At 45.3% G+C, this 11,735-nt stretch overlaps 1 protein-coding gene across 1 annotated transcript in view; it reads right to left on the bottom strand.

Moving 5' to 3' along the window:
- Apob (apolipoprotein B) overlaps positions 1-11,735 on the bottom strand; it is a 38,163-nt gene that overhangs the window by 18,732 nt on the left and 7,696 nt on the right. The window contains exons 7-18 of the mRNA XM_005360576.3: positions 11,002-11,126; positions 10,282-10,367; positions 8,773-8,992; positions 7,804-8,031; positions 7,446-7,563; positions 7,191-7,337; positions 6,308-6,519; positions 5,821-6,058; positions 5,210-5,386; positions 4,322-4,513; positions 2,432-2,599; positions 1,747-1,958 (exon numbers count right to left, since the gene is read on the bottom strand). Of these exons, the coding sequence (XP_005360633.1) occupies positions 1,747-1,958; positions 2,432-2,599; positions 4,322-4,513; positions 5,210-5,386; positions 5,821-6,058; positions 6,308-6,519; positions 7,191-7,337; positions 7,446-7,563; positions 7,804-8,031; positions 8,773-8,992; positions 10,282-10,367; positions 11,002-11,126 (2,123 nt within the window). The remainder of the gene's footprint in view (positions 1-1,746; positions 1,959-2,431; positions 2,600-4,321; positions 4,514-5,209; positions 5,387-5,820; positions 6,059-6,307; positions 6,520-7,190; positions 7,338-7,445; positions 7,564-7,803; positions 8,032-8,772; positions 8,993-10,281; positions 10,368-11,001; positions 11,127-11,735) is intronic.

Raw genomic sequence — 11,735 nt, 5'->3', positions numbered from 1 at the left:
GTGTGTGTGTGTGTGTGTGTGTCTGTGTGTGTGTGTGTGTGTGTGTGTGTGTCTGTGTGTATTATTTATCTTCTTTGGCCCCTCACAAGTGTTTTGTAGAGATGCTCACACATATCCACATTAAGGTATCAGATTCTAACCTCTGAGAACGTTGCAACACTTTAGAGATGTACTTCAAAAATGAGAAAATAGAACCAATTCCACCCATGCCCTGGTGTCTTCTTTGAAATACGTGCTTTTAAATTCGGGATCCCCCCACCCCTAGCTTTTGGTGGTGTCTTAAGTCAAACTTTGCTGATGTGTTGATAGCTCTGATGCCAGATGAGGGAAGGTCTCCTTTGCTCCCTCTTTACCACAGTTCCCTGCTTATTCCTCCCCCCTCCATCCACATGATTCTGTCATCTGTGCCCTGGCCCCACTTTCTCCTGGCTTGCCCTCCCCTGACTGTTGTTTGGTCTTGCCTCTACATGCTGGTCTCTTTACTGGGCTTGGAGTCCAGGTCCATTTCACGTCTAGGCAGTTTAGATTAGTCATTCCACAGGACACCAAAAGCAGCAATTCAGCATCTCACTCCACGCTGCAGCTTTCTCTCTGCTCCTATCTCAACAAAGGCCACACCACTTCCCTTTCTTCCTTCCTTTTCCTCTCTAACACGTCAATCTTGAAACATTAATTTTTCTGCTTCCTTATAATCTATGGAGCTTCCTCACTCCCCGTCTCCCTAAATGTTCCCCCAGGGCAAGCCCCTGTCTCCTCCCACTCCTAGCTGAGCTCCACTCACTTTTCCTGTCTCCCAGTTTTGCTCCCCAGAGTTGGAGTACTTCCTCTAAAAACACCAGCTCATTGAATTTATACTCCTTTTCTCAATTCCTTTGGCTTCTGAAGGGTCTACACTCTTTCCATGGCCTTGAGAGGCTGGCCGTGGTCCGAGATGAATTGCTCTTTTCTACCACAGAGCCCTTAGACTCCCTGCGCATTTTACTAATTCAGCTCACCTTAGCATACCCAGTGCTTTTCTTTATCCTTCAGATCATTGCACACATTCTACCCACTGCACGGACACACACTCCTTTCTCCTCTGCTTGCTTATCCCTGACACAGGCCTTCTAGCAGATCAGAACTGGGTACGTTCAATAGCATCCTGGCTCCCTAAGTCTTTATGATATACGATTTTACAGTCTCCCACTTCTCTGACCTAGCCCTTGCTTTATTACAAGCCATTTCCTTAATCGTGTGCCTTCCCTGGGCAGTTAAAAATCTAGAAGACCAGGGTCCTCCTGTATCTCCTTCAGCAAGTTTGATACAAACCGGGCGACTAAACTCTGTTTCTGAGCAAGCGAACAAGTGTGTCAGGATGCTATTGAAACAGGAACTCTTGATATGAACCTGAGCATGATGGATGTTTTATTCAGAGTTGGCCACCACAAACTAGTGTGACCTTTGGTGTTTCTCCTGGGCAGGAACGCTTGTTTCCCAAACAGCACTTTTCCAGCACTGCCGTTTCTCTGTTCTCAAAGTAAATGAGAAGTTAAACAGTGCCCCAGAGTCAAGTAACTCCTGACAAAGCAGCAGATGTGAAGTGTTGGTGTTGAGAGGCATAGGAAACTTCAGGAAAATATACCAAGTTGAACCATTTCACTGGACCTTGAATTACCCCGGTTAGTTAGCTAGTCTGGCTAAATCCTGTAGAGACATACTCAATTCTCTCCTCCAAACAGGCCAGGTAGACCTTGATGGTAGAATTACCTGCCACTGAACAGCTTGACCGGCCTCTTTGGAGCAGGGATGGTGACCTTCAGCTCTCCTGCCTTCAGGGCCACTCGAGCCTCCAGGCCTGACTCATGGAAGAAGTTGGTGTTCATCTGGACACCACTCTTGGCAAAGTCTGGGATGATGATGCCCATATTCGTCACAAACTCCACAGACACAGAGGGCTTCGCCACTAGTTCTGCCTGAATCTGGAAGTCAGAAGGTGACCTATTCAGTTTCACCCCGTACCTCAGAAACCTGACAGACAGCTCGACTTCTCTTTCTGAACTCTGACAAATGCCTCTGCTAATCCACACTACAGGGACCATAACTGTGATTTGAGGGAGAAAAGCTGAAACATCCAGTTTCCCCAGAGCCAGTGTGCATTTCCCAGGACTAGCAAAAGCCTGGACTAACTTTAAGCACTACTGGATACAAAGATAACCGGGGTCTTCATTCACGGCGAACATCCAGGCTCCCCTTTCATTACTGCATCTTAAGTGGAGATGGTGAGAGATAATACATGCAGGCGAAATCCCCAAATTCCTCATAAAAATTAGCAAGAAGATTGTAGTCATGATTCCTGTTGCCTTGAGTTGGAGCATGTCTTAGACATGTGTGCAAAAATCCTACCCGGAAGGAAAAGAAACAGTCATTGATGGTGATCAATGCTGAGCCTTACATTGGCTAGTTCCATTCTCACTCCAGCCTTGGTTCCGGGGGTGATGACTCCAGAGGAGGACACTTGCAGCTGTACCCCGGCTCCAGTAGGGAGCTCAAAGGCATTGTCCATGAAGATGTAATGAAGGTACAGGTCGTTCTTTGACCCATCTCTCATGGCCTGTGCAATCTGCAAATGCAACGAGAGGCAGCAATGCAAAGTAAGCCGGATGTGGGTGAGCTGTGTTAAAGGTGATCTCCTAAACGCCACACAAGATGCCTCTTTATTCACAGAGGGGGGGCTAGGAATTCTGACTAGCTCGGTGGTCTGATGAATGTAAGCTCATGATTACTGGCGTCAACGCACTGGGGTAGAAGCAGTTTCTCTGGCTTGAAAGTCACGTCATTTTAAACTGCTGATTTAGAGGTCCCTAGAGGAACCTTGCAGCTTGATGAACTTTAAGTATGAGGTATGACATTATTCTGCTCTTGTAAAAATCCAAATGCAAATGAGACTTTACGGGAAGTGTACTCTATTATGGTAAAGGCAACTTTCCGAAAGTGAGTGCCTACTGAGGCAATGCCCCCGTTAATAAGATTGATTCTTGCTATCTTATAGAACATTTTCATAAAAGAACTCAAGACTTTTGTCCTTTTTTTTCTTTCTTTCTTTTGCAGTGCAAGGGATGGAACCTCGGCTTTGCAATGCTGGGTGACCTCTGTGTCACTGAGTTACACCCTCAAGTTTCGAGATCTCTCTTTTTAAAATCCACAGGATTATTTATCTTATCATAGGGAACACATTTGCTTATTTTCTCCTTTTGTGATATACTGATATCCATATAACACAAATGTGGATAGTGGGTTATAGTTTGCTAATAACTCTTATAATTGTTGTATCATTTCAGCATTTGAAAGAACTGTCAGCATAGATTGAGGAGGGTATACTTAGAACTGTTTTCTAGAAGATCAAACTAATATTCTTGAAAGATACAGCTATTATGAATGGCTTTATTTCCAAATGCTATCAATTTTTTAGCTACCAAGAATAATATTTTAAATAGTTTGTGTGCACGTGGTGTGTGCGTGTGTGTATGTGCGTGTGTACATGTGTACTTATGTATGTGCATGCACTTTACTGTGCATGCATGTGTAGAGGGCAGAAGTTAATCCTGGGTCTTTCCCTTTATCATTCTCTGTTCTTTGGCAGGGTCTCTCACGGATGTATTCCTGTGTTGTCCAGGCTAGCTGGCCAGTGAGTTCCCAGGATCCGCTTAGGTTCTTATGGGCCCTGCTGGCCTGGTTTTACATGAATGTCAGAGATCCAATCTCAGGTCTTCACGCTTTCACAACGACACGGAACTGCCTCCCCAGGCCCCTCTTTGAAGACTGTGTGTGTACAGGTATATGCATGCTTACATGTGTGTACTTGCATGTGGGTGTTCATGTACATGCACACCTGTATGTGTGTGTATGTGTGTGTGTGCATGCACGTGTGTGTGTACCACATCAACCTCAGATGTCATTCCTCAGGATCCTGTTCACCTTGGATTGTGAGACAGTCTCTCAGTTTTACCCAGAGCTTGCCGATTTGGCTAGGCTAAGTCTGCCAGCAGATCCCAGGAATCTGCTTATCTCTGCCTCCCCAGTGCTGGGATTATTGGGGTGTGCCACAACACCCTGCTTTCTCACGTGGTTTCTGGGGGTCTAAACCTAGATCAGTCTTTAGGACAGGTCAGATTTTACTGATTGAGCCCCCTTCCTTAGCCCTTGAGAATCATCTGTACTCAAATTCAAGGTAAACTTGTGTTTCAAAGGATGTACAAAACCCTTTCTCAGATTTGTGAGGCTGGGGGACCTAAGAAGGATCTGGTTCATCAGTTAGTGCTCATACAGGGCCTGGGTCACTCACCATCTGGGGGATTCCCCGCAGAGTTTGCGCACTGCTCAGCAGCAGCTTTCCCAGGACTTGGAGGTCTTGGAGCTTGACAAAGCCAAGTTCTTCCCCTAAGATGCGGAGGTAGGCTCGGGCTTCAGGGATTTCCGTAGACTTCAGTTCTTTGATCAACTTGTCCACCATGGGCATGATTCCATTCACCATGTCCTAGGATTTTAGTAGCGAAATGTCTTGTGAGATGGCAGCTCTGCTTAGCACTTACAGACCTCTCTGGCCAGCCTATCTGTGCAGCTGTGAGGTGCTCACACTCAAGCGTACACAACCTAGTTTCTACTCCTTAAAGTAGGGGCTCTTTGCCAGCTTTGGAGTGGAATTTGTTCTCACTAGCCAGCACACCAATATGAGTGACAGCCAAGGAAAAGTTGCTGATAATGACAAAAACATTAACTTAAAATTTATGATCATGTCTGCTTATTGAAAAATCAGTAGTAATGTCAGGAACAGTGACCTTGTTTCATTTAGTCGTTAAGTGATGGTCTGAGATATGGATTATTAGTACCCCACTGACCTAGGAATAGGTCAGTCACATGTAATATCAAGCAGTTTTCCTAAGGGTTCACGACTTGGAGACAGTGAGTTGTGAATCCAAACTCATATCTGAGGCGGCGCACTCTTAAACATTTCACTGAAGTACTTCTAGTCAATCTTGTTCCCACTAAATTTCCAAGAGGCCCTTACCCATAGAGGATACTGGCTCTTAGTCCCACAAAGGTGTCTAACAGATAGCCACATCGAAGATTTCAGGTAGGTAGAACTTTCATGTCTTCTAGGCATAGAGATGAATGTCTGACAGCAAGACGGTAGGCTTCCCTTAAAGAAAAAGGATACCTAGAAAACACATACCTGTTCATGCTTGTCATCTTTGATATAGCCAAAGTGGTCCACCAAGACCTTGGAGACACGATCAGGAACTTGTCCATCGACCCAGTACAAAGCCTTGTTGACACTGTCTGGGAAGAATCCTTGCTTGCCGAAAAGAGCTTCCAGTGTCGGCTCAAAGCCCTTTCCTTCTAAACCAATCTGAGAAAGAAAACCAGGCAAACATGTCATTAGGCTTTTGGTTACAGCAGACAGCGTCTCCCCCACTTTTGCTCTTATAATTAAACAAGCAGCAGGCGAACATGACAGAAACCCTTCAAGGAAGTTGTTTGTTTAAATCTCATTAGACTCCTGAACAGTAGCACTCCTCTGGCTTGCCCCAGAAGACACAGCTAAGGATCAGAGAGGATAAATCATTACACTAAGGATTCAGAGCTGAAAAGAGATTCAGGGTTTGATGGGAGAGAATCATGTATTTAACTCCATGGAGAGCTCATGTATTTTTCTAGGGTTTGGAGTTCAGGGGTTTCTCTGAGACATCTTTGATATAGGAGTCATGCTTCAGGTGACCCCTAGTGGAGGCCGATGGTGTTGTACTGGATGGGTTAACTACATTGAGACCCTTTCACATATACCTCAAAGAGATCAGCTGAAGCAAGTCCAAAGACCGTGAGAGTTGTTTTCAGCATGCTTTCTTTGGGAAGGTAACTGCTTGGATCAAATATAAGATTCCCTTCCACTTTGGCGGAGACTGGGTCAAACGACGGGAGAGAAACAGATTTGGAGATTTGATAGTTCTGGGAAAATCTCCTGAAGTCCATGATTGTTGGAAGTTGAGAGCCTTCCAGAGCACTTTCGATCAAATTCTTCAGACTAAATGAAAAGAAAGAATATACTTTGAGTAAAAATCCTGTGTTACTTGTTGGTTGTCTCTTCATATCCTACTCAGTTATGAATTTCTAATTACTAAGATATGTAGATTTAGAAGTCCCAAGACTTTGCCTTAGGGTCCACACACATTCACTTTTAAGAATCCCTGAGGACGGGCAGTATCACAATCAGGGACTGGTGTCCTAGCCCAGGGTTCTCAGTGGCTGATGGGGGAAAATGACTTTTACTTACTCTTGGACATACAGTTCTTCTGAGTTCAAGATGTTGGCGATGTGAGATGCCACGAAGTTCTTCACCTGTTCACTCTGCTCCAATTGGAGAAGCTCGATAATTTTGCGAATTTCTGATGAGGAAGGGCCCCTCATCAGCAAGAGATAGGCAGCCAGTCTCTTCTCCACAGGAGCGGCACCATTCGCAAATGTATCAAAAAGGATCTCTTGGACCTGCAGTCAAAACAGGAGACTGAGATTGCTGTCTTTTGGCCAAGACACAGAGCATGCCCGGCTGATGCGGGTATGTCTGGTGTTTTACAAGAAACTCTAATTTCTGTCTAAAATAGCCACAAGTGCTGATACCTAGTCTTCTTTTCAGCATCCCCCAGGGCAAGCAGCCCAAGGAATGGCACCCGGAAGACTTGTATAGACTATGAGCTGAGCTCAAGTCTTGACCAGTTCATGACCTGCCACATAGTGAAGATAAAATTGTCTCATTGTAGGTTATTTTGATGTCAAGACAAAGATGGAAAATGATAGTGAGTTTGGAGAAGGTATTTCTAATGCTCTGGGGTTATTTTTTGTCACCTCGGGTAGAACCTAATTCACTATCTGGTTGATGAGATTGTGTAGTACCAATGTTTTTGCAAGATGAGATGATAGTCAACTTGGTAGCAGGATAGCATGTAGAAAAAAAGGTCTGTGTTCTGCATGTGGATGAGCTACAAAGTGGTGTCTTTCATGTGCACATAGTAGTATGTCAACGGGCTTACTGAAGCTGACACCTAGATGGTGGTACAGGGAGGCCCAGGTGGTGAAACAGAAAAGTGATGTCCTCATACGATCTGAACCTCATTGGCCAGCATCAGCTCTCGCTTTTAGAACCCCACGGCACACTTTACCTCTTCCCCCAGTTCCATCTTCCTCAGGGCCTGGATAGCAGCTTTCTGAATCAGCAGCGAGGGTTTTGTGCTTCTCACACAATCCAGGACTGAGGACTTGAGTGCTGGCATTACCTGTTCCATGGTTCTGCCCGTATTTCCGATGACCTTCATTGGAGAAATGAAACCAGAGGCTCATCACAGTGCAGAAGTAAAGGGTGTCCAGGGTGAGCAACTTTGTAATGATGTATATAATGCAAAAGACTGAAAGAATACCCTCAGGATCAAGTAGGTGTGGTCTTCATTCCCCGTGCACTCATTGTCAATCTGTTTCAACAGGTAACCAGCAACATCTTGCAGATCGCGGCTCCTTGAAAGGTCTGCATCATAATAGCTACCAAGGAAAGGAACAGAGATTGAAATCTAGCAAGCATAGTTAAACTTCTCTTAAAATCCAAACTTGTGTTTGCTGGTCCTTATCTCAAGCTCCCACTCAACATGAGCAATAGGAAACCAGAAGAAAAAGCATTGGGATTCGAAGGTGAGGGAAAGCACCATTGAAGCAGAGATCTAGTGCTTCCCTTGCTCCCAGGAGGAGTGATGTAGGATGGAGTAAGGTGAGGTAAAGACTCACTTGTTGACCACGTGACTCAGGGCATACAAGGTGGCTCGGCTCTGCTGCTCCTTGGCGGTGTTAAAGATCTCCCTCAGCCTCTGGGTTGAAGGATTTGGGATCAGGGCCACCAGGTAGGTAACAATGTCAACCAGCAGGGGGTGAGCCTTCTCCGTTTTCAGCCACTGGAGGATGTGAGTGTAGCACTGGGGTTGTCCACACTGGACCAAGGCTTGTAGAGTGATGGGGCTAAGAAGAGATGTGCAGGATGGAGTTACACAGAGGACCATCACGTCGAACCCAGTGTCCTCATCTCCTGGTTTATCTCCAGTCAGGAGAGTAATTGCATCCTTTCTCCACTACCTGGACCTAGCCATCTTTCACACTACAGCTCAGAGGCCAGGAACCACGATGACTTCCACCATGGTGTCCACCCTAGGGGTATTGCTACCACAGAGACATGATGGAGGAAAGGAAGCTAAAGAACCCTCAGACCGGAAGCCAATGAGGATGGTTATCTCTGTCTTTTTGTTGGGACATAAACTGTGCCTGGCCAGCACATGCACGGGTCATTCCTGGCTTCAGTCCCTCCTGTGACCTTCTCAGCATGTAGAGCAAGTACTGTTTGTGTGGTAAGTAAAAAAACTGTACTATTTTGTCCCCCTGAGTTCTCTTTCTACTAGCCTGAAAGTTTCAAGAAAGGTTCAGAATTTTTCTTTCTCGATTTTCATACTGCTCACAATAGCATAAGGAATTAGAAGACACAGATGCATGTATGCTTCAATGATGTGTGTGTGTGTGTGTGTGTGTGTGTGTGTTGCCTATAGAACTCTAAGCTCCTAGGATGATGGTTTTTTCCCGTAGTAGATATTAGCTGATCAACTGGTTAAGTGGGTTGACAATGAAATAGTTCCAAAGATTCTTGGGCTAAAGGTTCTACATCTTCTCTAGGTCATCTGAGACTCTGCTTCACCACCATTAAAGACCTACCTGGACAGTCCAATCAGCTGTGGCAGGAGAGACGCGACCGCCTCCTCGCTGAGACCTCTCAGCTCAGTAACCAGTTTATTGAAGAGATTTGCTCTCTGAGCATTCTGCTCCGAGACAGACAGTCCTTTCAGTTCTCGAAGAGTACTCAAAACAGCCTCTGTTTGCTTTGTGGGTGATGTGGACTTGGTGCTCTCAAAGGCCAGACCCACCTTCTTGGTACCTGGAAGTAGAGGAGTGTCAATGAGTTTTGCTTCTGTAGCTCAGCATCTTTATTGAGTCTAAACTGGAAATGGCGTAGGAATCAGTCAGGGGAGGGGAAAAAAGGCAATGAATTCTTTCTCAACTCTTATCAGACTCTGAGCTGGATGTTTCCACTCACTCATTACAGCCTTCCTTGGCGGTGGGAGTGTAAGAATGTTCTACAATTTAAAGTGAGAAAAAGGGAAATAATATGAATAACAAATCTGGTAATTCTTTAACAGTTTATTTGTTTATTTGTGTGTATCTCTGTGTGGATTTGTGTACACAAGTGCAGGTACCCACAAGGGGCAAAGGAAGGAGTCAGATCCCTTGGAGTTGGAGTATCAGGAAGCTGTGAGTCACCCAGTAGGGATGCTAGGAACTGGACTCAGTTCCTCTGGAACAGTTGCATGTGCTCTTAACTGCCAGACCACCTCTCCAGTCCCATTGCTTTGAGAATTCCTACCCAAGAACTCTTTAGATCAGCGAGATTCAATCTGGAGTTGAATCCAAGCTTTTGTGAATCTGGCATCAGACCATCCTGTGCTTCACAGAATGGCAAGGAGGTACTTCTGCTGCCATGGCAACACTGAGGCTCAGTGGTCCTCACCCATCAGGTCTTCCACTGGGACCTGGACCTCTTAGCAGCATATGGAGAGGGATACTCTTCGGCAGTCTGTTGACTTTGATTGGAATTAGGTCTCATTCTATGACTGAGACTACCCCATAAAGCCCACTGTGGGTCATTTCCCTCTACATATGAGCACATGACTCTACCTACTGAACTCAAAGGCTCTACCACCAAGACAACAATAAAAATAATGCACAAATCCAAGTGTTGCCTGATTGACATACAGATGCATCATTGGCCTGGGGTTAGACTGGAATTCTCTAAAGTTCCTTTCAGCTCTAAAGATCAATTACTTAGATTACTACCTGGCCTGACTCTGAAGTTCCTTTTCCTGTTTTACATCATCTGACATCGTGGCTCTGAGTCTTATGGATACATGACATTGTCGGCACTACCAGAGCTTCACATCCAGCTTAGGCTTCCCATTTCTTATCCATAAAATGCCAGGCGGTTGTGGATGCTGTCTCCCTTCACTTTGTCCCACAACCACTTAGCATCCTGAAATGCTTTCTTGACAGCTACAGTCTAGTGGCCAGAACGCCAGAGTCCACATTGGTCCACAGACTGAACAGGGAGTTGAGCCATGAATAGCACCCCATGGATAGATTTCCTGGTTCCCCGGACACATAAAGTCTTACCTTCATTGAAGAAGCGACTGTTGATCTTTGGCGTGTCTTCAAGCCTCAGCGTCTGTGTGACTTGAGTCATGATCCCATACTTGTTCCTGGCAACACAGGAAGTACATGGCATCATGGATTACCAGTTATTGAAGGAAATGCTTTTCTTTTCAAGGTAAAAGGTCTTCATCTATTCTGTCACCTTTCAAAGGATGGTAAATCCATCCATCTTGATCATCCAATGGGTAGTGCCCACCTCTTCCTGCTCACATGAATTATCCTGTATTATATTCTACACCAGTCTAGAATTCCCAGAAGGCTTAGAGTACAGCTGAGTATCGAAACTCTTTTGTAGCTCTCCCAGCACAATCTCAAGGACATAACAATTATCTAATGAATGTTACTTGAATGTCACTGTTTAACATGGATTTGGATATATACGTCTCCATCTTAAATCCTTCATGAAAACCTAAGTAGAACACCATAGAGTGCACAATTCACAATTTTTATGGATCTACAAACCCTTCAGGTCTGAGATACCTATTGTTGTTCTCAAATTCTTCCAATGTTCAACACCTTTCTGGGAAATTCCATGTTAACTTAAAAGCAGGACTGAGATGGACTCTGCCTTGTGTCTCCCATAGCTTCCTCTAAGACGAGCCTCGCCTGAGCTACACCCAAGAGGTACTCAGCTACATCAGTCCATTAAATGATGAGCTCTGTAAGCAGCAGGTGACCTACTTGTAAGAAAAAGGCAGGAAAAGGTGCTGCTCATTGCAGATGGCTTCAGACACGTGCTTCCTCTTGGGGTCCAGGGTGTACTGGCAAGATTGGCTGCTGCTGACCAGAGTTGACAAGGGGCGGACCTGGGAACAGGAGCAGAGGAGAGCATTTTGGTCAGTCCCTGGCATTTCAAGCTGAGGCTTCTGCATAGGGGGTTGTCTTTAGGGAAGTATAGGGTGGATGTCTGCAGCACAAGGGAACTCAGGGAAAGAAAGAGAATGCAATACTTGACATTAGCTAAGGGGACACAAGATGGCACACTCAAGGATGGAGACTCTTCTTGTTCTACACCCGTGGAGTGTCCATTAAGTATAACATGTGCACCTTGCATCCTACAAAACCTCCCTGCAGGTGCACACCTCACAGCTTCCATTTATACACGCTTGGGACTTTGCAGGTTTGTCCCACATCTTCCTTGTGGAATTTGCCAGTGTAATAGGTGAATGGCGGGTGCTTGATCTTTTCTGGTCAGGCCCAGGGATGCTTCTCTGCACAATTAAGTTTATTATTTTATCAACCATAGTATACAGTGTCCTTTACTAGCAGGTATGTAAACTCTGTTGCCACATCCCTTGAAGGGATGCTGTCCACTGTCCATGGTTCAATTGCCTGCCTTCCTTCCTTCCTTCCTTCCTTCCTTCCTTCCTTCCTTCCTTCCTTCCTTCTTTCCTTCCTTCCTTCCTTCCTTCCTT

Source organism: Microtus ochrogaster, linkage group LG3 (genome assembly GCF_000317375.1).
Source record: "Microtus ochrogaster isolate Prairie Vole_2 linkage group LG3, MicOch1.0, whole genome shotgun sequence".
NCBI classification, from domain to species: domain Eukaryota; kingdom Metazoa; phylum Chordata; class Mammalia; order Rodentia; family Cricetidae; genus Microtus; species Microtus ochrogaster.
This window is presented reverse-complemented; position numbering and strand designations above follow the sequence as displayed.